The 25,437-nt window shown below is 42.3% G+C and overlaps 4 protein-coding genes across 4 annotated transcripts; all 4 read left to right on the forward strand.

Moving 5' to 3' along the window:
• Positions 1–153: 153 nt before the first annotated feature.
• On the forward strand, positions 154–8,263 carry LOC148900130 (uncharacterized). Its single transcript, XM_088991585.1, has 2 exons — positions 154–458; positions 5,128–8,263. The coding sequence occupies exons 1-2, from the start codon at positions 344–346 to the stop codon at positions 6,993–6,995; spliced, it is 1,983 nt and encodes a 660-aa protein (XP_088847711.1). The 5' UTR covers positions 154–343; the 3' UTR covers positions 6,996–8,263.
• Positions 8,264–12,489: 4,226 nt separating this feature from the next.
• On the forward strand, positions 12,490–15,215 carry LOC148900131 (uncharacterized). The gene is made up of 2 exons (XM_088991610.1): positions 12,490–13,070; positions 13,153–15,215. Exons 1-2 carry the CDS (start codon positions 12,956–12,958, stop codon positions 14,724–14,726), a joined length of 1,689 nt encoding a protein of 562 aa, XP_088847736.1. The 5' UTR covers positions 12,490–12,955; the 3' UTR covers positions 14,727–15,215.
• Positions 15,216–16,504: 1,289 nt separating this feature from the next.
• LOC148900132 (uncharacterized) lies at positions 16,505–19,302 on the forward strand. Its single transcript, XM_088991591.1, has 2 exons — positions 16,505–16,989; positions 17,080–19,302. The coding sequence occupies exons 1-2, from the start codon at positions 16,863–16,865 to the stop codon at positions 18,822–18,824; spliced, it is 1,872 nt and encodes a 623-aa protein (XP_088847717.1). The 5' UTR covers positions 16,505–16,862; the 3' UTR covers positions 18,825–19,302.
• Positions 19,303–20,657: 1,355 nt separating this feature from the next.
• On the forward strand, positions 20,658–25,352 carry LOC148900133 (uncharacterized). Its single transcript, XM_088991662.1, has 2 exons — positions 20,658–21,839; positions 21,930–25,352. Exons 1-2 carry the CDS (start codon positions 21,713–21,715, stop codon positions 23,111–23,113), a joined length of 1,311 nt encoding a protein of 436 aa, XP_088847788.1. The 5' UTR covers positions 20,658–21,712; the 3' UTR covers positions 23,114–25,352.
• Positions 25,353–25,437: the final 85 nt, after the last annotated feature.

The following is a 25,437-nucleotide window of genomic DNA, read 5'->3' on the forward strand; positions in this document are numbered from 1 at the left end:
GCCGAAGAGCCGGACATATCTAGTGAGCCGAGCCAAAAGAACCGGCTCTCTGAAAAGAGCCAGATTTCCCATCACTATTCTTGAGTCACTGTCGCGACCAAAGATGGCCGATCCGCTGCGCATGCGCACTTCAGGTTGTTCCGAACCGATCCGCAGATTGTGTGCCCGATCTATCTTACTGGACTCTAACTGACCTAATTTGAGCTTCGTACGCCGGGAAACTCGCCTTGGTGAACGTCGAAGCTCCTCTGGCGAAGTATGCTTGCTAACAAAGAGGCACGTTTGGTCGGAACACGTTGCTCACAACAGATCAAGTGAGTGAAGTTTTTTGGTGTCGCTGGAAATGTGTGAAAGAAAGACGGCAGAGTACAAGGAGGAACTTTGTCCAACCACGGACGACGTGGAGCTCCAACGTCAGCTTTGCAAATTGGAACCCCGAGTCGTCTTCCCAACAGCGGGTCGGTTCACTTCCATTCTAACTCACTGTACGGGAAAACTTATTTTGAAATGTTCACTTTTATTGCTCAACTATTGGGCCTCGTGTTTGCTATTGCGTGAAAATTCCACACTGCTCTGTTTGACACACCATAATCAAATACAGTGGGGCCTTGGCTTACGAACTGAATGGGTTCCCAGACAGAGTGTATCAAGCGAAAAGTGTTTATCCCCAAAAATATTTTCTCATAGGAAACGATTAAAATGAGAATAATCCGTTCCCTGGTCTCCATAAAATGTAAATTTCAACTAAATAAGGCTTAAAACTACACACAATATAACTTATTCTATGTATAATAAATGTGCTATTGTATTGTAATGAAAGAAATACACTGGACTGTATAATAAAGTCACTTTATTTACATGTGTGATGGTCGTTGATGGCTTTTAATTGACACCTGTTTTTCTGACTTGTAAGGTCTTAAGAAACTGAGGCATCAAATTATCATTCATCATGTTGATTCTCATAGCCACAGTCTTTTCTGGATGGAACTGTTCAAAAAAGCCTGCTCATCATTGCACTTATCCAACATTGCCTTGATGCTCTCACTTGATGTTGTGTTGAGGACCTCTTTATGGACAGCAACAACCCACGGCTTCCACCCACGGCTGGTAGACAACATTGGAACCAAATTATCCCAACGGTGCCTCCAAAATGTTGCGCTCTCCACTATGGTAAGGGAGATACGGTGTTGTGGGATTCAGAAAAAAAAAACACAAGACAAGCGGTGGTGTACGTCTTGACTCAACGTCTGTGTAAGCTCTCAGTCGTACAGGAGTGGTCCATCGATGAAAAGGTTTCTTCAGCGGTGCTCCGTGTGTATCCCAAAAAGTAGTGCTTAATCTAAGGTTTAATTTTCATAAATTTAGCGTTCGGAAACAGAAAAGTTCATAAGGCAAGGTGTTCGTAAACCGAGGCCCCACTGTATTACTATTTTGCCATCAGGCAAGGGTAGGTGTACAGTGCTTCTCAACACATTGGATTATGAAGACAAATAAATAGTTTAATCAGCGATTGTAACACCTATGAGCAACTGAACAGGGACTGTTCCAATAGATACAAGAAAGACGTCGTAGTGAACACCGCAGGGTTCGTAGAGAGTATCAAAGACCTCAAATTGGAGCCTGAGGAAACATTGGCATCTTATGAGAAAGATGTCTTCCTTCCAATCTTTATTCAATACATAACTATCTACTCATGAGGTGACTTCTCTCTTTACATCTGTCCCTCCCCCAGCAGCAGTCTCAGTGGTGAGGACGAGACTGCTGGCGGACTCTTCTCTGCATGAACGAACCAAACTTAAACTGGACCTAATCTGCCAATTATTGGAAATTTGCCGTAATACTACGTATTTTCAATTTAGGGAAAACTTTTACAAACAAATTCATGGCTGTGCTACGGGCTCACCAGTTTCACCCATAGTGGCTAATCTGTACATGGATAGAAGAGATGGAGAAACAGCCCCTCACATCCTTCCTGGGGACAAAACCGAGGCACTGGGGTAGATATGTGGACGATACTTTTGTCATAATTAAAAAACAAGAAATTCAATCCATCACAGATCACCTTAACTCGGTAGACATCAATATTAAGTTTACTTGCGAGGACATTAAAGAGAACCAACTAGCCTTTTTGGATTGCAAAGTAATTATAAAAGAGGACAGAGCGCTAAAACAGAAGTCTTTAGGAAGGCCACACACACTGTCCAATACTTAGTTTTTTAATCTAACCACCCCCTACAACACAAACTAAGTGTTATCAGAACCCTCAACATAGGGCTAAACTAATACCAACAAGCGTCGAAGGTAAAGAAAAGGAGTCAAAGCATGTCAGGAGAGCACTCACAAACTGTGGTTCCCTCAGTGGTATTTTAACAAATGTCAAAAGAAAAGAATAGGGAATGAAACAAAAAATTCTGAAGATACTAAAAGGAGAGGAGTAGTAGTACCTTACATTGCAGGAGTTTCTGAAAAACAACGAGTCCTTTGGCAACATAAAATTCCTACTTATTTCAAACCGATAAACACTTCAAGGCAGAAATTACTGCATCCAAAAGATAGGCTGCTAAATAAAAAACAAATGTAGTTTATTCAATACATTGTAAACATGAAACTTGTAAAAAGCAGTACATTGGGGAGACTAAACAAATCAACACTAGTGGGCCTCAATCTGCAGTACATATGCACCTAAAAGCTAGCAACCACTCATTTGACGACAATGAGGTTAATCGCGAAAGAAAATAGATGGTTTGAAGGGGTAGTAAAAGAAGCTATTTTCATAAAACAGCAAAACCCTTCACTAAATCGCCATGGTGGGATGAGGTTTAATTTGAAATGTTCGTACAACAGACTTTGTAGGCAACATAAGCTTAGTAATGCTGATGAGGTGATACCAGAGCAAATGGAGGAATCATGCCAGTCGTTGACCCCATAATCAGTCAGGACAATAGAGGCAATCAGTGTAGTCTCAGGGAATAGTCCTCTGTTCCCCCCCTCAACCTGAGAGCAGGCACCGCCACGTCTGGACAGTAGAGATATATATATAGGGCCAAAACTACCAGCCAAAATTTTAGTTCGCTGACGAACCCTCTTGGATGAGAAGCGAAACGTCAGACAGCTTCAAAGAAGTACAGATGACGGCTGAAGAAACCTTCTCATGGATGGACCACTGAGAGCTTACCCAGACGCATGATCAAGGGTCGAAATTTATTGGGGGAGCAGAAAGAATCAACCAATCAGGATGATGTGAACAAATCTGATAATGGTCAAGGCGACCGAATGAAGGATCGAGATAACCGTACAAAGCATTATGAAAATGTGCCTAGCAATCGGGTTGCTTTATCCTTCTGCGCTTCTGTTAATGATGAAACTACAGTAAAGTCTCGTTATATCGATATTCTCGGGAGTCAGAAAAAATATTGATATATCCGATCCTGTGCCGAACTGCATTAACAAAAGCCGCCAAAAGGGGGCAGCCAAGCGCCATATAAGAAACGGAGCTGGCCATGAGCTCCCATTTTGTGCCTCTTTTTTTTGGGGGGGTGAGAGATGTTCCCCCAATGTTGCCTTAAAATGGCACATATAATTCTTTAATGATTGCAAACATGTATGCTTTAATCTTCAGAACTACAGTGTATTTGAATCATATTCATAACTGGATGTGTAACAAGAAAGCATATTATCCGAATCTGAAGCCATTGTTTGGATTCACAAGCAATGCAAGACGTCTTGTGAAGTCATTGCATTTGAATAAAAAGTGACATTGTTGTATGGAATGTTAATTTTCAAAATCAACGATTGCAAAAAACGATTGCATTCATATACAGTACAGTGGGCATGTACATAACACAACAGGGAAACTGCAACGCTTACATCTTACTGTATTATGTATACAATTTAAAAAAGTCATCAATCTTCTTCTGCTTCCCATTTTTACCTTTTAACACAAACACTTCGATCTCGTCTGCTACACACGAGCTGGCGTCTGAAAATGAAAATGGCTCTGCTACACGGGTGCTGGGCACGTAACAAACTCACGTGACCAAGTCGACCAATGGCGCGACCGATGGGGTGGCACGTAACTAAGTCACGTGACCAAGTCGACCAATGGTGCAACTGATGGCGTGTCACATAACCAAGACACGTGACCAAGTCGACCAATGGCGCGACCGATGTATCGATGTAAACAGCAAAATGGCCGGCGGTGGATGAAAGGGAGCACCTTAATAACCGGGTATCGTACTAAACGGTACTAATTATACATAAAAAGACTAGAAATGTGCAAGGGAAATGAAAATAGTATCGTAATAAGCGGTACTATCGATATAACGAGACTTTACTGTAATTGCTGTTGACACATTTGTCTATTACTGTTATCCCATAGTTGACCAGCAGATGGCTGTGCTTTATTTTCTTCACATTCATTACATTGGTTTGTTGTCACTTCCGGTACAGGTTTTATTTTACACGCTTCTTTCCCATAGTTTCATTTTACTGAGAAGACAGTGAGAATGGACATGTTTTATCGCTGTACTATTTAGCAAGGAAAAGATAAAAAGGACGAAGATCAAACCTTCCATTTTGGAGCAGCAAGCGTGCAAAGTGATTTGTACGATTTTTTTGCATACGTTTTATTTCATTGATGTAAAGTCCAAGTGTTTATGTGTCAATAATAGCTATAGTTTTATACTTGTTTGTAGTTCTACGGTGGTGTCGTTGGTGATTCATGATGCAAGTGAAATCACATTAAATAATTAACCATCAGTATAAAGAACAGGAGTCCTCGCATGTTTCAAATGGAAGCACAACTAATGTAAACTGACTTATTTCAATAAAAGGGTAAAGTCCAGGTGAGTCTATTGGGAGTCAACTCGCAACGCTAAACCGTTGTGTTTTGTCTTTTAGCTGACGACCCCGTACGTACATTAAACCTTGTTTATGCGTTGGACGTGAGGACTCGAGTCATTTACTGGCGCAGGTGAATCAATCCGTGTTGAGGCCGCGATTTCTTCCTCCTCACACTGTCTTTGGAAAGTTGCATACTGTTTTGTGTTCAATTTCCTTGACACTCACAAATGCTTCATCTTATTTCAACTTTCTTGTGTGTTATGGAACAAAAATTGTGCCCCACAGACGTTAAAGAAGAAGATTTGGAGCCTGAGCATCAGGATCGAGAACCCTCCCAAAGTCATGAGGAGGAAGCAGGGAGGCGCCTTCACGTTAAAGAAGAAGAGTGGGGAGAGGAAATCAGCAAGTTTCCGTTGACTGGCGTCAGCGTGAAGAAAGAAGAAGCTGATGGAGAACAAGAAGGAGGATCCCACTTGGAACGCTTCTTGGCTCCACTTTCCGAAGACGACGACGACGTCACCTCGCGGTCTTCTGACACGGAGGATGAACAACAGTCCAAAGGTGATCCGACATGTCGGGCGGGCAACGGACGTCTAAAATGTCCCCAATGTGGCAAAACCTTTGCCAGTAAGTCAACATTGAAAGCGCACACAAGGACACACGCGGGGCAGCAACGCTTTGACTGCTCACTTTGTGGGAAAACGTATTCTCGGAAGACAACTTTAACGAGGCACATGAGAACACATACTGGGGAGAGACCCTTTGTCTGCTCAGTTTGTGGGAAAAGATTCTTTCAGAAATCATATTTAGCAGAGCACGCCATAAGACATACCGAAGAAAAAAAATTTGCCTGTTCAGTATGCGGTAAAGCATTCTATACAAATCGCAAGTTAACAAGCCACAAAATAACTCATTCCGGGGAAAAGCCTTTTGCCTGTTCAAGCTGTGACAAATGTTATTTTACACTAGGTGACTTAAACAAACACATGAGAAGGCACACTGAGGGAAAAATCTTTGCCTGTTCAGTATGTGGGAAAGCATTCTATACAATTAGAGACTTAACAAGTCACAAAATGATTCACTCTGGGGAAAAGCCTTATGCCTGTTCAAGTTGTGGTAAATGTTTTCGTTCACACGGTAACCTAATCGTACACACAAGAACGCACACTGGAGAAAAACCTTTTGCCTGCTCTGTTTGTGGGAAAAGATTCCTTCAGAAATCAAATTTTGCAAAGCACGCCGTAACTCACACCGGAGAAAAAAAATTTGCCTGTTCAGTATGCGGTAAAGCATTCTATATCAATCACGAGTTAACAAGACACAAAATGACTCACTCCGGCGAAAAGCCTTATGCCTGTTCAAGTTGTGATAAATGTTTTCGTTCAAAAGCTGGCTTGAACAAACACACGAGAAGGCACACTGAGGGAAAAATCTTTGCCTGTTCAGTATGTGGTAAAGAATTCTATACAATTAGAGAGTTAACAAGTCACAAAAGGATTCACTCTGGGGAAAAGCCTTATGCCTGTTCAAGTTGTGGTAAATGTTTTCGTTCACACGGTAACCTAATCGTACACACAAGAACGCACACTGGGGAAAAACCTTTTGCCTGCTTAGTTTGTGGGAAAAGATTCAATCAAAAGAAGAATTTGAGTGTGCACATGAGAACTCACACTGGAGAAAAAGCTTTTTCCTGCACGATTTGTGGGAGAAATTTCCTTGACAAATCATATTTAGCAAAACACGCCATAAGACACACCGGCGGGGGAAAAAATGCCTGTTTAGTATGCGGTAAAGCATTCTATACAAATTCCGAATTAACACGCCACAAAATGACTCACTCCGGGGAAAGGCCTTATGCCTGTTCAAGTTGTGATAAATGTTTTTTTACAAAAGGAGACTTAAACAAACACAGAAGAACGCACAGTGGGGAAAAACGCTTTGCATGTTCAATTTGCGGAGCTCGATTCTATCAAAAGTCATATTTGGATGTGCACAGAAGAACGCATACTGGAGAAAAACCTTTTGCGTGCTCAGTTTGTGGGAGAAGATTCATTCAGAAATCAAATTTAGCAAAGCACGCCGAAAGACATACCGGAGAGGAAAAAAAGCCTGTTCAGAATGCGGTAAAGCATTCTACACAGTTAGAGAGTTAACAAGCCATAAAATGATTCACTCTGGGGAAAAAGCATTACACCTGTTCAAGTTGTGATAAATGTTTTCGTTCACAAGGTGACCTAAACGTACACACGAGAACGCACACTGGGTAAAAACGCTTTGCCTGTTCGATTTGTGCAACTCGATTCAGGCAGATTCAACACTCGAAATTGTCCTTTGGTGTGAGAGTGATTGGTTGTTTGTCTTCGTGTGCCCTGCGATTGGCTGGCAACCGATTCAGGGTGTCCCCTGCCTGGTGCCCAGAGACAGCTGGGATAAGCTCCAGCAACCCCCGCAATCATAATGAGGAATAAGCGGTATGGAAAATGGATTGATGAATGTGCACAGACACCGGGGATAAACCCTTTGCCTGCTCAATTTGTAAAACTTGATTCAGACATAAGGGGCATTTGAATGCGCACAGAAGAACACACACTGGATAAAAACCATTTGCCTGCTCCGTTTGTGGAACAAGATTCACTCGGAAGAGACTGGTAATCCTACACGCAACAGTGCAAACGGAGAAACCCCTTTCGCGTGCTCAGTTTGCGGTCGAAGCTTCACTCGAAAGGGCACTTTGACAAGGCATATCAGAGAACACTCTGGAGAGAAACCTTTTGCTTTTTCTGTTTGTGGTCCAACGTTTGCTGGAAGGGACTCTTCTTCAATGAACACAAGAAGACACACTTTGGAGAAAAAACATGTGCCTGCTTGCTTTTGGGGGAAAAGAGGATCTCAAATGATCAATGACTTTTACAAAAAATACGACAGAACTAAATGGGGTATTCCAAAATGAATGAAAAACGATGAAAAAGTCACAATGAAAAAAAAAATTCATTGTGACTTTCCCTTTGTTGTCAAAAGATTTTTAATGTGAATGATTCCTAAAGTATTCTTACCGAATCCCTTTGCTGTACATTCGTTTCATCTCTTTTGTGGGGGTGGGAGGGCTTTTTCTTTCTAAAATTTGCTTCAATAGATCTGAAATTGGTTTGTTTCAAAATGCTTTCAAGTGTTGTGATTTGGGGTGTGTCAAGCACGTTGAGTTACCTCCTGTCTGAAAATGTGGAAGACGAATAAAGCTGCCTTGTCTCTAGAGATTTATTTTGTTTCATGATGGAGCTCGTACATTGCAGGTCAAGTCCCCCAGATGAAGCCTTAATGGCCACAAAACTTGCTAAAATTGGGACAAATGTAGTCAAATTCTATTTTGTGTGGATATTATCTGAACTTTATTGTCACTACCCCAATAAAACTGCGAAATTGACATTTTTCGGCACCGTGGACGTCTTTGGACTTCATGGAGTCGCCGTAGCAACCAAAGATGGCCGACCCACTGCGCATGCGCACTTCAGGGTGTGTTTCCGGACTCGATCCGCAGATTTTTTTTTTATACCGACACGCGTTTATTGAAAACGTTGCCACCGATTCATGTTCGCCGTACATCACGAATAGCCTCAATCGGCGCCATTTGCCGAAAAATGATAATCGAAAACAACTCGTCTCGTAGAGCACGTGATCTCATCCTTTCGAGAACAGCAGACCAGTCAACATGGCGGATAGTAGCCAGGTTGGCAAATTGAATATTCTCGGAGAAGAGCAATCGATCGTGGCTAATCATTTACGTTTTGTGTTTCAATTGCAGTTAGTATAGAGTTGTGCAATGAGAGCAAATTTGGGTTGACGTCAAAGTCATTTACAAAGCAACTATTGACACAATACAGACGGATCATTTGTAAAGTGAAACAAAATAATATGTAAACAAAATACATTTTATGCAATTTGAATGTATACATGAACAATGAAAGCGTTTGTGTGTTTTATTACCTTTTAATTTAAACTATTTGCCCGAGTGCGAAAATTTCCCGATTTATGAAACTGAACATGTATGAAATGTTTACATTTCTCGTATAAATATTGTCGTACGGCGCACATTATTTGAAACGCTAAAAACGAGTAAAACGTATACACTGACTTGTATGCAGGTGGGGCTAACTTCTTTTTAAGAAGGAAATTATTCTAACAAAACAATACAGCGACAACGACATTTTTCAGGCACAATAACGTATTTTGAATTAGTGGAGTCGCCGTCGTGACCAAAGATGGCAGATCCGCTGCGCATGTGCACTTCAGGGTGTTGTTCCGAACTTGATCCGCAGATTTTGTCCCCGACACGCGTTTCGTGAAAACGTTTTTCCTTTCATGTTCACCGGACATATGTGCTATCTTACCGGACTCTAACTGACCGTATTTGAGCTTCGTACGCCGGGAAACTCGCCTGAGCGAACATTGGAAGCTCCTCTGTCGAAGTTCGCTTGCTAGCAAAGAGGCACGTTTGGTCGGAACGCGTCGCTCACAACACATCTTGTGAGTGTATTTTGTGTCGCTGGAAATGTGTGAAAGAAAGACGGAAGAGTTCAAGGAAGAACTTTGTCCAACCACGGATGACGTCGAGCTCCAACGTCACCGTTGCAAGTTGGAACCTCGAATCGTCAGGCGGGTCGGTTCACTTCTAACTCACAAATGCTTCATCTTAATTCAACTTACTTGTGGGTTATGGCAGTGGTCCCCAACCTTTTTTGCGCCACGGACCGGTTTAATGTCAGACAATATTTTCACGGACCGGCGGATAAATACAACGTTTCTTTTTTACTCATTTTGCTAGCTTACGGTGGGCTAATTATAGCGGTATGTATCACGTGACCTAGACACGCGTTTTGACATGCGTCAAGAATAAATCACAGATGGATGTCATCTGGTAATTTTTCATTTTTCAAAATAAAACGTAGTTTGGACTCAGATAATAAATAAAACGGAAATTATGCAAATTATTTATTCTTTCTGCGCGGCCTGGTACCAAATGACCCACTGACCATTACCGGCCCGCAGCCCGGGGGTTGGGGACCTCTGGTTTATGGAACAAACATTCTGCCCCCGCAGACCTCAAAGGATATGATTTGGGGCCTTAGCAGCATGACCGAGAACCCCCACGAAGTCAGGAGGAGCCAGGACAGAGCCCTCACATTAAAGACAGAGAATGTACTTCCTGAGGCTGCTAAAGAAGCATGGCCTGCCACAGGAGGTGCTGCAACTTGTTTTTTTTTTGTTCTTTTGATTTCTAGCACGTGCTTTTCTACTTTCATTTCTTTCATAACTTTGTCATCGAATCCCAATCCTGTGTTCGAATCCATCCTGTGTTCTTCCATCACCGTTTGGTTCGGGGCCGCCACAAAAATTGACAAAATCCGACTTCAACGGACAGTTAGGACGGCGGAAAAAATCATTGGCACCGCCCTACCCACTCTCGAGGACTTGCACACTGCAAGAATCCAAACTAGGGCGCGGAAAATCCTACTGGACCCTCCGCACCCTGCCCACCACCTTTTCCAGCTACTCCCCTCAGGCAGGCGCTACCGATCCATGCGCACCAAATCCAGCAGACATCCCCAAGCCATTAACTCTTTGAACTCTTCCAACAGTAGCCAAAATGGAACTGTATACTGCCACTTAGCAGTTTTTTTTTTTTTTTTGACAACGATACTAGTGCAGCGTGTTCTACCGGAAACAAATTCCTTGTGTGTTCTACATACTTGGCAATAAAGATGATTCTGATTCTGATTCTGAAGAAGAAGAGTGGGAGGAGGAAATCAGCAATTTTCCGTTGACTGGAGTCAGTGTCAAGAAAGAAGAAGCTGATGGAGGAGAACAACAAGAAGGAAGATCCCACAAGACATACCGGAGAGAAAAAAAAATGCCTGTTCAGAATGCGGTAAAGCATTTTATACAATTAGAGAGTTAACAAGCCACAACATGATTCACTCTGGGGAAAAGCCTTACGCCTGTTCAAGTTGTGATAAATGTTTTCGTTCACAACGTGACCTAAACGTGCACACTGGGGAAAAACCCTTTTGCTGTTCAATTTGTGAAGCTCGATTCAGTCAAAAGTCATGTTTGGACACGCACAGAAAAACGCACACTGCAGAAAAACCTTTTGCCTGCTCAGTTTGTGGGAAAAGATTCCTTCAAAAATCATATTTAGCAAAGCACGCCAAAAGACACGCCGAAGGAAAAAAAATTGCCTGTTGAGCTGCGGTAAAGCATTCTATACAGATCAAGAGTTAACAATCCACATCATGACTCACTTCGGGGTAAAGCCTGATGCCTGTTCAAATTGTGATTAATGTTTTATTCACAAGGTGACTCAAATGTACACAAGAGTTCGCACACTGGAGAAAAACCTTTTGCCTGCTCATTTTGCAGTCAAAGCTTCACTCTAAAGGAAAAATTAACAAGGCATATAGAGAACACTAGGGATAAACCTTTTGCTTTTTCTGTTTGTGGTCCAACGTTTGCTCCAATGGACTTTTCCCAAAGGTCTTAAGAAGACACTTTGGAGACAAAACATGTGCTTGTCGTTTTTTTGTTTTTTTTTTCCTTGAAGTTGTCGGCCACCCGGGCTGAGAAGTTTTGTAAGTTGCGGGCAGACGCTATTTCAAACACTGCCTTTGTTTTTTATTCTATCTCTGTTTTTATTCTTGGTATAAGTAAATAAGTATGTGTCGGGTTGTGTTTTAAGGTTTATTATTGCTTAATAAGGGGAATAGCAATCATTAATAAGGGGAGCAAAATTAATACTCGCTCATATGTATATATTTTTTATCGCTGCGCACGGTCGATTATGAAAACATAATTTGCGCATGCGCGGTAAACTTCATTTCCGCTTATGTTAGCGTTGTTTAATCATTTAGAATAATGCACAGCATACTACAACTTTGATACGGGAATTGCGCAGGGGCGTGGGGTGCCGGAGCTTATCCCAGCTGTCTTCAGGCACCAGGCAGGGACACCCTGAATTGGTTGCCAGCCAATCGCAGGGCACACAAAGACAAACAACAGTCACTCTCACACTCACAATTTGGAGTGTTCAATTTGCCTGCCAAGCGTGTTTTTTGAATGTAGGAGGAAACCGGAGGACCCAGAGAAAACCCACGCGGGCCCTGGGAGAACATGCAAACGCCACACAGGGAGGCCTGAGCGGGACGCGAACCGGCGACCTCTGCACTGTGAAGCTGGCGTGCTGACTCCCGGGCCACCCTGCAACGAAATGAAATGTATTATTATTATTATAAACCTGACATGGGCAAACTACGCGGGCCACATATGGCCCATGAGGCTTTTTCATCCGGCCTGCCGAACTTGTCCAAATATTAGTAAAAACAATGTCTGAAACTCATGAAAAAAAGTTAGCGGACACCAGGGCAGACAACTCTGAAACGTTGCCTGCAGGGCCATGAAGTTGCCAGCTTCATATTCCAGGTATCGTGAAATAGTATGGAAATGCCATGTCCTGCATTTAAATTAAATTTCTTAACTGATAAGGGCATGTTAGATACACAGTTAATAAATCGCGTTGTAGTATTCTTACTGTGCTATGAGGTTTGCACATCCTACATTTCATGCTTTAGTATATCCGGCCCAAATACTCCCTCCGAATGCTCCTGGCCCGGCCCCTCTGTCATATTTTAGAACCCATTGTGGCCCACCAGTCAACCTCTGTTATAAACATTACGGCGAAAGTCCGATTTTTAATCAGGCAGGTTAGACATATTTTGACTTCATGGAGTCGCCGTAGCGACTAAAGATGGCCAACCTGCTGCGCATGCGCACTTCAAGTTGTTTTGGCTCGGCACTTGATCCGCGGATTTTGTCGACGACACGTTTCATGAAAACGATCTTTTTTTCGTGTTCACCGGACACCAGTGCTATCTTACTGGACTCCAACTGACCCAATTTGAGCTTTGTTTGCCGGGAAACTCGCCTGGTGTGAAAGCCGAAGCTCCTCTGGCGAAGTTTGCTCGAAGCTCCTTTGGCGAAGTTCGCTTGCGAACAAAGAGGCACGTTTGGTCGGAACACGTTGCTCACAACACATCTAGTGAGTGTATTTTTTGTGTCGCTGTAAATGTGTGAAATAAAGACGGCAGAGTACAAGGAGGAACTTTGTCCAACCGCGGACGACGTCGAGCTCCAACATCACCGTTGCAAGTTGGAACCTCGAGTCGTCTTCCCAAGAACGGGTTGGTTCACTTGTAACTCACAAATGCTTCATATTATTTCAACCTTCGAATGTGTTATGGAACAAAATTTGTGCCCCCGCAGACCTCAAAGAAGAAGATTTGGAGCCTGAGCATCAGGATCGAGAACCCCCCCAAAGTCAAGATGGGGAGGCACCAGAGCGCCCTCACGCGAAAGAAGAGCCGGAGGAGGAAATCAAGTTTCTGTTGACTGGAGTCAGTGTGAAGAAAGAAGAAGCTGATGAAGAACAAGAAGGACGATCCAATTTGGACGGCTTTTTAGCACCACTTTCCGAAGACGACGACAACGTCACCTCGCATTTTTCTGACACGGAGGATGTGCAACAGTCCAAAGGTGATCCGACATGTCGTGCGGGCAACGGAGGGCCGAAATGTCCCCAATGTGGCAAAACCTTTGCCAGTAAGTCATCGTTGAACAAGCACAGAAAAATGCACACTGGAGAAAAACCTTTTTCCTGCCAGACTTGTGGGAGAAAATTCCTTGAAAAATCAAATTTAGCAAAGCACGCCTTAAGACACACCGGAGAAAAAAAATTTGCCTGTTCAGTATGCGGTAAAGCATTCTATACAGATCAAGAGTTAACACTCCACATCATGACTCACTCCGGGGTAAAGCCTTACGCATGTTCAAGTTGTGATAAATGTTTTCGTTCACAAAGTGACTTAAACGTACACACCAGGAGACACACGGGGCAAAAACCCTTTGCCTGTTCAATTTGCGAAGCTCGATTCAGTCAAAAGTCATGTTTGAACAAGCACAGAAAAACGCACACTGGTGACAAACCTTTTGCCTGCTCAGTTTGTGGGAAAAGATTCCTTCTGAAAGCAAATTTAGCCAGGCATGCCATAAGACACACTGGAGAAAAAAAATGTGCCTGTTCAGTATGCGGTAAAGCATTCTATACAAATCAAGAGTTAACAAGCCACGAAACGATTCACTCCGGGGAAAAGCCTTTCTCCTGTTCAAGTTGTGATAAATGGTTTGTTTCAAATAGCGACTTTAACATACACATGAGAACGCACAGTGGGGAAAAACCTTTTTCCACTTCAATTTGCGATACTCGATTCAGTCAAAAGTCACATTTGAATGTGCAAGGAAGAATGCACACTGGAGAAAAACATTTTGCCTGCTCGGTTTGTGGGAAAATATTCCTTCTGAAATCAAATTTAGCAAAGCACGCCAAAAGACACACCGGAGAAAAAAAATTTGGCTGTTCAGTATGCGGTAAAGCATTCTATACAGGTCACGAGTTAAGAATCCACATAATGACTCATTCCGGGGAAAGGCCTTTTGCCTGTTCAAGTTGTGATAAAAGTTTTCGTTCACGAGGTGACTTAAGCGTACACGCAAGAACGCACACTGAGGAAAAACCCTTTGCCTGTTCAATTTGTGAAACTCAATTCAGTCAAAAGTCACAATTGAATGTGCACAGAAGAACACACAAGAGAGAAAAACCTTTTTCCTGCTCAGTTTGTGGGACAAGATTCCTTGAGAAATCATATCTAGTAAAGCACGCCAAAAGACACCCTGGAGAAAAAAATTTTGCTTGTTCAGTATGCGGTAAAGCATTCTATTTAAAGCAACAGTTAACAAGCCACTTAAGGACTCACTCCTGGGTAAAACCATATGCAGTTTAAGTTATGATTGATGTTTTCGTTCAGAAGGTTACTTATACGTACACACGAGAACGCACGCTGGAGAAAAACCCTTCGCCTGTTCAATTTGCATAGCTCGGTTCAAACAAAAGTCACAATTGAATCCGGACAGAAGAACGCACACGGGAGTAAAACCTTTTGCCTGCTCACTTTGTGGGACATGCTTCACTCGAAAGGAAAATTTAACAAGGCATATTCGAGAACACTCTGGAGAGAAACGATTTGCTTTTTCCAATTGTGGTCCAACGTTTGCTGGAAGGGACTCTTCTCAAAGGACACAAGAAAACATGCTTTGGAGACATAACATGTGCCTGCTTAGTTTTTGGGCAAAAGAGGAACTCAAATGATGAATGGCTTTTAGAAAAAAAATACTGCAATCCCCAGTGGGATTTTCCAAAATGAATTTCAAACGTTTTTCTTAATGAATTTTTGCCTTGTTGTAGAAAGACTTTGCATACATATACATGAACAATGAAAGCATTTGTGTGTTTTATTTCCTTTTAATGTAAACTATTTGCCCGCTCACATTATTTTAACACAGGTTTGTGAGTGCGAAAATTTCCTGATTTATGAAACTTAACATGGAAAGGAAAAGGAGGGGAGTGGCAATACCATACATTGCAGGAGTTTCTGAAAAACTACAGTCCTTTAATTGGCAACACAAAATTCCTACTTATTTCAAACCGATAAACACTTTAAGGCAAAAATTAGTGCATCCAAAAGACAGGCTACCAAACAAAAAAAAAGTAATGTAGTTTATTCAATACATTGTAAGAATGAAAATTGTAAAGAGCAATACAATGGGGAGACTAAACAAATTCTCAAAAAATGACTATCAACATCGCAGGGATAATACTAGTGGGCCTCATTCGGCAGTACATATGCACCTAACGGCTAGCAACCACTTATTTGACGACAATGAAGTTAAAATCTTAGCGAAAAAACATAGATGGTTCGAAAGGGGAGTAAAAGAAGCAATTTTCATAAAACAGCTAAATCCTTCACTAAACTGATATGGTGGTGTGAGGTTCAATTTCGTTCGTTCGTACAACAGTCTGTTTGGGCAACATGGGATTAGTAATGCTGATGAGGTGATACCGGAGGAAGTGGGGCAATTAGGCCAGTCGTTAGTCAGGACAATAGGAACAATCAGTGGAGCCGCAGGGAGTAGTCCTCTGCTCCCCCCAACCTGAGAGCAGGGACCTATCATAGCAGTGTCCGGCACCACCATGTCATGACAGTAGGGTTACATATATAGGGCCGATACTACCAGTAAGACTAGTTCTCTGAAGAAGCATCTTGGATAAGAAGCGAAACGTCCGACACCTTCAAAGAGGTACAGATGACGGTTGAAAAAATATTATCCACTATATACACTATATATCGATCCACTTGAGAACGTGTCTTGGCACTGTTCTGAGAGTTCTTATTCTTCCTAGGTGAACGTGATCCTTATACAACAGCCAAGAAACCGCTTGTTTTACATATTTTTTTTTTGTTTATTCACATGCAAACCACTGCCGGGCATGCACTAGTTGTCACGCTATTATTTTGAAGGTGGCCCACGCGCTTGCTCGCTCGCCGCAGACTACCGTAATGCACAGTGTTGTCAATCGAAATGGCGGCTCACTTGACTTCGATTTTGCGAAAGGAGGCTTGCTTGACCGCAATGAAAAACTATTCATGTGAGTGTAAAGTGACTTTGGGAGCTTTGAATGGCGCTTATAACTAAAATGTAGATTTTTTTTTTTATCACTGCGAAATAGCTTATTTTTTTTCAAAATACCGTGGACATCTTTTGACTTAGTGACATCGCCGTAGCGACCAAAGATGGCCGACAGGCTGCGCATGCGCACTTCAGGGTGTGGTTCCGAAGTCGATCCTCAGATTTTGTCACCGACACGCGTTTCTTGAAAACGTTGCCACAGATTAATGTTCACCGGCCATCACGGCGACATTACTGGACTCCAACTGACTTAATTTGAGCTTCGTTTCTGGGAAACTCGCCTTGGTGAACGTCGAAGTTCCTCCTGCGAAGTTTGCCAGCTTGCCAGCAAAGAGGCACGTTTTGTTGGGACACGTCAGACTGACTACATCTCGTGAGTGTATTTTTTTGGGATGTCGCTGGAAATGTGTGAAAGAAAGACGGCAGAGTACAAGGAGGAACTTTGTCCAACCATGGACGACGTGGAGCTCGGACGTCAACTTTACAAATTGGAACCTCGAGTCGTCTTAGTTAGAGCGGGTCGGTTCACTTCTTCCTCTCCAACTCACTAATGCTTCATCTTATTTTAACTTTCTTGTGTGTTATGGAACAAAAATTGTGCCCCCGCAGACCTCAAAGAAGAAGCTTTGGAGCCTGAGCATCAGGATCGAGAACCCCCTCAAAGTCAAGAGGAGGAAACACGACAGAGCCCTTACGTTAAAGAAGAAGAGCGTGAGGAGGAAATCAGCAAGTTTCCGTTGACTGGAGTCAGTGTGAAGAAAGAAGAAGCTGATGGAGAACGAGAAAGAGGATCCCACTTGGATGGCCTCTTAGCTCCACTTTCCGAAGACGACACTGAAGTCACCTCGCATTCTTCTGACACGGAGGATGAGCAACAGTCCAAAGGTTATCCGACATGTGGTGCGGGCATCGGACGTCCGAAATGTTCCCAATGTGGCAAAACCTTTGCCAGTAAATCAAAGTTAAAGAGGCACATCATGATACACACGGGGCAGAAGCCCTTTGCCTGCTCAGTTTGTGGCAAAACGTTTGTTCAGAAGATACATTTAACAAACCACATAAGAACGCATACTGGAGATAGACCCTTTGCCTGCTCAGTTTGTGGGAAAAGATTCCTTCAGAAATCACATTTGGCAGAGCACGGCGTAAGTCACTCCGGAGAAAAAAAATTTGCCTGTTCAGAATGCGGTAAAGCATTCTATTCAAATCACAAATTAACAATCCACAAAATAACTCACTCCGGGGAAAAGCCTTATGCCTGTTCAAGTTGTGGTAAATGTTTTCGTTCACATGGTAACCTAAGCGTACACAGAAGAACGCACACTGGAGAAAAACCTTTTTCCTGCTCAGTTTGTGGGAAAAGATTCCTTCAGAAATCAAATTTAACAAAGCACGCCGTAAGTCACACCGGAGAAAAAAAATTTGCCTGTTCAGTATGCGGTCGAGCATTCTATTTAAATCAACAGTTAACAAGCCACAAAATGACTCACTCCGGGGAAAGGCCTTATGCCTGTTCAAGTTGTGATAAATGTTTTCGTTCACAAGATGACTTGAAAAAACACACGAGAAGGCACACTGAGGGAAAAATCTTTGCCTGTTCAGTATGTGGGAAAGCATTCTATACAATTGGCGAGTTAACAAGTCACAAAAGGATTCACTCCGGGGAAAAGCCTTATGCCTGTTCAATTTGTCAAACTCGCTTCAGACAGAAGTGGCAGTTGAACATGCACAGAAAAACACACACTGGAGAAAAACCTTTTGTCTGCTCAGTATGTGGGAAAAGGTTCCTTCAGAAATCAAATTTATCAAAGCATGCCATAAGACACACCAGAGAAAAAAAATGTGCCTGTTTAGTATGCGGTAAAGCATTCTATACAGATCAAGAGTTAACAAGCCACAAAATGACTCACTCTGGGGTAAAGCCTTATATATGTTCAAGTTGTGGTAAATGTTTTCGTTCACGAGGTGACTTAAACGTACACACAAGAACGCACACTGGGGAAAAACCCTTTTCCTGTTCAATTTGCGAAGCTCGATTCAGTCAAAAGTCGTGTTTGGACATGCACAGAAAAACGCACACTGGGGAAAAACCTTTTGCCTGCTCAGTTTGTGGGAAAAGCTTCCTTCAGAAATCAAATTTAGCAAAGCACGCCAAAAGACACACCGGAGAAAAAGAATTTGTCTGTTCAGTATGCGGTAAAGCATTCTATACAGGTCACGAGTTAAGAATCCACATAATGACTCATTCCGGGGAAAAGCCTTTTGCCTGTTCAAGTTGTGATAAAAGTTTTCGTTCACGAGGTGACTTAAACGTACACGCAAGAACGCACACTGAGGAAAAACCCTTTGCCTGATCAATTTGTGAAACTCAATTCAGTCCAAAGTCACAATTGAATGTGCACAGAAGAACGCACAAGAGAGAAAAACCTTTTTCCTGCTCAGTTTGTGGGACAAGATTCCTTGAGAAATCATATTTAGTAAAGCACGCCAAAAGACACCCTGGAGGGAAAAAAATTGCTTGTTCAGTATGCAATTCTATTTAAAGAATCAGTTAACAAGCTACTTAAGGACTCACTCCTGGGTAAAACCATATCCTGTTTAAGTTATGATTGATGTTTTCATTCAGAAGGTTACTTACACGTACACACGAGAACGCACACTGGAGAAAACCCCTTCGCCTGTTCAATTTGCAAAGCTTGCAAATGTACAACACTAATAAAGCTGCCTTGGCTCAAGCAATTTTTTCGTTTCATGATGGAGCTCGTACATGGCAAATCAATTTCCCCAGATGAAGCCTTGATGGCCACAAAACTCGCTGTCATGATCGTAATTGGGACAAATGGAGTCAAATTCCTTTTAGTGTTGATGTTATTTGAAAGCTTTTTGTCACTGTTCAAGAAAAACTGCGAAATCGATATTTCATATGGCACCGTGGACGTATTTTGACTTAGTGGAGCCGCCGTCGCGACCAAAGATGGCCGACCTGCTGCGCATGCGCACCACATGTGTTGGCTCGGCACTCGATCAGTAGGTTTTGTCACCGACACGCGTTTCTTGAAAACGTTGCCACCGATTCATGTTCACCTTACATCAGTGCTATCTGACTGGAATCCAACTGGCCTAATTTGAGCTTCGTACGCCAGGAAACTCGCCTCGGAGAACAGCAGACCAATCAACATGGCGGATAGTAGCAGTGAGAGTACAAAGCGCCCTGCAAAAAAACGTGAAAACATGTTCGTCAATGTTTAAAAAACCCTAAATCGGAAAATAGTCGCTATCCCTGGACCAAATGAACACTGGGGGGAACTAGAGCGCCCCAGCTATCCAACCAAGCCACTCTGATATAGAGCTGATGTTTTATTTTGAAATAATGGGCCTCTGAAAAGTGACATCTGACCTCTTTCCTCACTCCAGTGCATGTGAACATGTTGCTATTGTTTGTCGATTTTTAAAAAGGTCTAAATCGGAAAATATTCCATATCCCTTGACCAAATCAACACGGGGGGAAACTACAGCGCCCCAACTATCCAAACAGACCACTCTGATACAGATCTGATGTTGTATTTTGGTATAAAAGGCCTAGTTAGTTGGGGTGCTCCAGTTTCCCAGGGTGTTAATTTAGTCCAGGGATATCGAAGCCTTTTCCCATTAGTTTTTAAAAATTGATGAAAAATAATGTCAGCATGCCCTCAACTGTGATGTTGTTTATATTACTTTTATAATAATAATAATGATCATTATTATTATTATCTCATCTCATTTTCCGTACCGCTTATTCCTCATTAGGGTCGCGGGGGTTGCTGGAGCCTATCTCAGCTGTCTTCGGGCACGAGGCGGGGGACATTATTATTATTATTATTATTATTATTATTATTATTATTATTATTATTATTATTATTATTATTATTATTATTATTTATTATTATTATTATTAGTCTCCTCTTCTTTTCCTTTCGGCTTTTCCCTTCAGAGGTCGCCACAGCGAATCAATGTCCTCCATCTATCCCGGTTTTGTGCATCCTCTTCTCTCACACCAGCTACCTTCCTAGCATCGCTCTTGCACTTGAATCCCTCTCATTCACACACATATATTCCGTCTTGCTGCGACTGATCTTCATTCCTCTCCTTTCCAGGGCATATCTCGACATCTCTAGTTTCTCCCCACCTGTTCCCTGTTCTCGCAACAGATCACAATGTCATCTCCAAACATCACGGTCCAAGGAGATTCTTGTCTAACATCGTCTGTCAGCCTGTCCATCACCAGAGCAAACAAGAAGGGGCTCAGAGCGGACCCCTGGTGGAGTCCCACCTCAACCTTGAAGTCCTCCGTCACACCGACAGCACACCTCACAACTGTCTTACAGTCATGATACATGTCTTGCACCGACCGCTGTGACAGACTTTTCCGTCACTCCAGACTTCCTCATGCAATGCCACAGCTCTTCTCTGGGCACCATGTCATACGCTTTCTCCAGATCTACAAAGACACAACGCAATTACTTCTGACCTTCTCTGTACATCTCTATCTTCTTCTTCTCTATTATTATTATTATTTTTTTTTTTTCTGTCTCCACTTGAGAACGCGTCTTGGCACTGTTCTGACAGTTCTTATTCTTTCTAGGTGAACGTGATCCTTATCCGACAGCCAAGAAACCGTTTGTTTTACATATTTTTTATTCATTCACATGCAAACCACTGCCGGGCATGCACTCGTTGTCATGCATTTATTTTGAAGGACTACCGTAATGCACACTGTTGTTATTCGAAGTGGCGGCTCACTTGACTTCGTATTTGCGAAGGGAGGCTGGCCTGACCGCAGTTAAAACTGATCATGGAAGTGTAAAGTGACCTTGGGAGCTTTAAATGGCGCTTATAAATGAATATGTTTATATAAATATAATTAATACTGCGAAAAAGCCACTTTTTTCAGACACCGTGGACATATTTTTGACTTAGTGAAGTCGCCGTAGCAACTAAAGATGGCCGACCTGATGCGCATGCGTACTTCAGGGTGCGGTTACGAAGTCGATCACCGAAACGCGTTTTTTGAAAACGTGGCCACCGATTCATGTTCACCGGCGACATTACTGGACTCCAACTGACTTAATTTGAGCTTCGTATGCTGGGAAACTCGCCTTGGTGAACGTCGAAGCTCCGCCTGAGAACATCGGTTGCGAGCAAAGAGGCGCGTTTGGTTGGGAGACGTCAGTCTGAACAGATCTCGTGAGTGTATTTTTTTCGGATGTCGCTGGAAATGCGTGAAAGAGAGACGGCAGAGTACAAGGAGGAACTTTGTCCAACCACGGTCGACGTGGAGCTCCAACGTCACCTTTGCAAGTTGGAACCCCGAGTCGTCTTCGTCACAGCGGGTCGGTTCACTTCTTCCTCTCCAACTCACTAATGCTTCATCTTATTTCAACTTTCTTGTGTGTTATGGAACAAAAATTCTGCCCCCGCAGACCTCAAAGAAGAAGCTTTGGAGCCTGAGCATCAGGATCGAGAACCCCCCCAAAGTCAAGAGTCAGAGACACGACAGAGCCCTCACATTATAGAAGAAAAGCGGGAGGAGGAAATCAGCAAGTTTCAGTTGACTGGCGTCAGTGTAAAGAAAGAAGAAGCAGATGGAGAACAAGAAGGAGGATCCCACTTGGTCTGCCTCTTGGCTCCACTTTCCGAAGACGACATTGAAGTCACCTCGCATTCTTCTGACACGGAGGATGAGCAACAGTCCAAAGGTTATCCGACATGTTGTGCGGACATCGGACGTCCGAAATGTTCCCAATGTGGCAAAACCTTTGTGAGTAAGTCAACGTTGAAGAGGCACATCAGGATACACACTGGGCAGAAACCCTTTGCCTGCTCAGTTTGTGGTAAAACGTTTATTCAGAAGATACATTTAACAAACCACATGAGAACACATACTGAGGAGAGAACTTGTGCCTGCTCAGTTTGTGGGAAAAGATTCAGTCGAAAGTCGCATTTGAGTGTGCATAGAAGAACGCACACTGAAGAAAAACCTTTTTCCTGCTCAGTTTGTGGGAAAAGATTCCTTAAAAATTCATATTTAGTAAAACACGGGATAAGACACAGTGGAGAAAAACGTTTTGTCTGTTCAGTATGTGGTAAAGCATTCTATACAGATCAAGAGTTAACATTCCACCAAATGACTCACTCCGGGGTAAAACCATATGCCTGTTCAAGTTGTGATAAATGTTTTCGTTCACAGAGTGACTTAAACGTACACACAAGAACGCACACTGGGGAAAAACCCTTTTCCTGTTCAATTTGCCAAACTCAATTCAATCAAAAGTCGCAATTGAATGTGCACAGAAAAACGCACACTGCGGAGAAACCCTTTGCCTGCTCAATTTGCAAAATACAATTCAGACATAAGGGGAATTTGAATGCGCACAGACGAACACACACTGGAGAAAAACCCTTTGCCTGTTCAATTTGTGAAACGCGATTCAGTCAAAAGTCGCAATTGAATGTGCACAGAAGAACACATGGGAGAGAAAAACCTTTTGCCTGCTCAGTTTGTGGGAAAAGATTCCTTCAAAAATCATATTTAGCAAAGCACACCAAAAGACACACTGGAGAAAAAAAATTTCCTGTTCAGTATGCGGTAAAGCATTCTATTTAAATCAACACGTCTGTGTAAGCTCTCAGTTGTACGGGAGGTCCATCGATGAAAAGGTTTCTTCAGCCGTCATCTGTACTTTTTTGAAGATGTCGGACGTTTTGCTTCTTATCCAAGATGCTTCTTCAGCAAACTAAAGTCTTACTGGTAGTATCGGCCCTATATATATATATATATATACAGTAAAGTCTCGTTATATCGATATTCAAGGGAGTCCGCAAAAATATCGATATAACCGGGACTATCGATATATCCGACCCTGTTTGCATGTAATTTTCTCAGTGCGTGCATAGAAATAGTATCGATATAACCGGGACTATCGATATATCCGATATCGATATAACGAGACTTTACTGTGTATATATATATATATATATATATATATATATCCCTACTGTCCAGACATGGCGGTGCCGGACACTGCTATGATATGTCCCTACTCTCAGGTAGGGGGGAGCAGAAGACCACTCCCTGCTGCCCCACCGATTGTTCCTACATCCTGACTAACGACAGGCTTGATTGCCCCACTCCCTCCGGTATCACCTCATCAGCATTACTCATGTTGACTAACCTGTTTTGCCTAAGCAGGCTATTGTATGAACGATCCAAATTGAACCTCACCCCACCACACCAGTTTAATGAAGGATTTAGTTGTTTTCTGGAAATCGCTTCTTTTACTCCCCTTTCAAACCATCTATGTTCTTTGCTAAGATTTTAACCTCATTGTCGTCAAATGAGTGGTTGCTAGCTTTTAGGTGCAAATGCACTGCCGATTGAGGCCCACTAGTATTATCCCTGCGATGTTGATAGTCTTTTTTGGAGAATTTGTTTAGTCTCCCCAATGTATTGCTCTTTACAATTTTCATTCTTACAATGTATTGAATACACTACATTACTCTGTTTTTCATTTGGCAGCCTATCTTTTGGATGTACTAATTTTTGCCTTTATCGGTTTGAAATAAGTAGGAATTTTGTGTTGCCAAATGACTCTTTGTAGTTTTTCAGAAACTCCTGCAATGTAAGGTACTACTACTCCTCTCCTTTTTGTATCTTGAGAATTTTTGGTTTCATTCCCTATTCTTTCTTTCTGACATTTGTTAAACGACCACTGAGGGTACCCACAGTTTGTGAGTGGTCTCCTGATATGTTTTCACTCCTTTTCTCTGCCTTCGACGCTAGTTGGTATTAGTTTAGCCCTATGCTGGAGGGTTCTGATAACTCCTAGTTTGTGTTGTAGAGGATGGTTCGTTCTATTGGAAGGGTCCCTTTTTTGTTGCTCAGAAGTGTTTGAATCACTGATTAACCTCTTTATTTTGTCTTCATAATCCAATGTGTTGAGAAGCACTGTACACCTACCCTTGTCTGCTGGCAAAATAGAAATATTTTTATCTTTTTGTAGAGAAGTTAACGCCTTTCTCTCTTCTAATGTTATGTTGGACGGAGGTGGTTTGGCACTACTGAGAAGGGCTGATATTTTAATGCGTAGATCATCTGCCTCTGCATACGAAAGTTAGTTATTTTTAATAGCCGATTCAGTAGCTGTGATGTAGTCTATTGTAGGTATTGTTTTAGGAGTTACTGAGAATTTTAAACCTTTGGTTAGTACAGCCTTTTCTGTTCTTGAGAGATCTCTGTCTGACAAATTTTTGATCCAATTATCCCTTGAAATCTGCTCATTCCTAATTTTTCCCGTGTTTACCAGTAGCTGATATTGTTTCAGTAAAAGTAATTTTTGAAATTTACCCTTTTGTCTGTCTTTGGTTTTGCTGTGGTGCCTCATGTATTAGTATGTATTAGTAAATTCACACACTTCCGGATAGATAGCATCTTGCATAAGAAGCGAAACGTCCGACACCTTCAAAGAAGTACAGATGACGGCTGAAGAAACCTTTTCATCGATAATTCACCTGAAAAGTTAACAAACATTGTCAAACAAAATCGATATGTTTTCAATTTTCAGAGGCCTTTTTGAAATAACGGGCCTGTGAAAATTGAAAACATATCGATATTAATTGTTAATGTTGACTTTTCAGAGGAAGTATTATTTCAAAACAAAACATCACATCTGTATCAGAGTTCTTTGGTTGGATAGCTGCGGTGCTCTAGTTTCCCCCAATGTTGATGTAGTCTAGGGATATTGAATATTTTTGGATTTACAAGTTTTTAAAAAAATGACAAACTGTATCCAGATGTTTTCTAAATTCAGAGGCGTTTTATTCCAAAATAAAACATCAGATCTGTATCAGAGTGGTCTGGCTGGATCGCTGGGGTGCTCTAGTTTCCCAGAATGTTTATTTGGTCCAGGGATATCGAAGACTTTCCCCATT

Source organism: Hippocampus bargibanti, linkage group LG03 (assembly GCF_051943395.1).
Source record: "Hippocampus bargibanti isolate YZ-2025 linkage group LG03, ASM5194339v1, whole genome shotgun sequence".
NCBI classification, from domain to species: Eukaryota; Metazoa; Chordata; class Actinopteri; order Syngnathiformes; family Syngnathidae; genus Hippocampus; species Hippocampus bargibanti.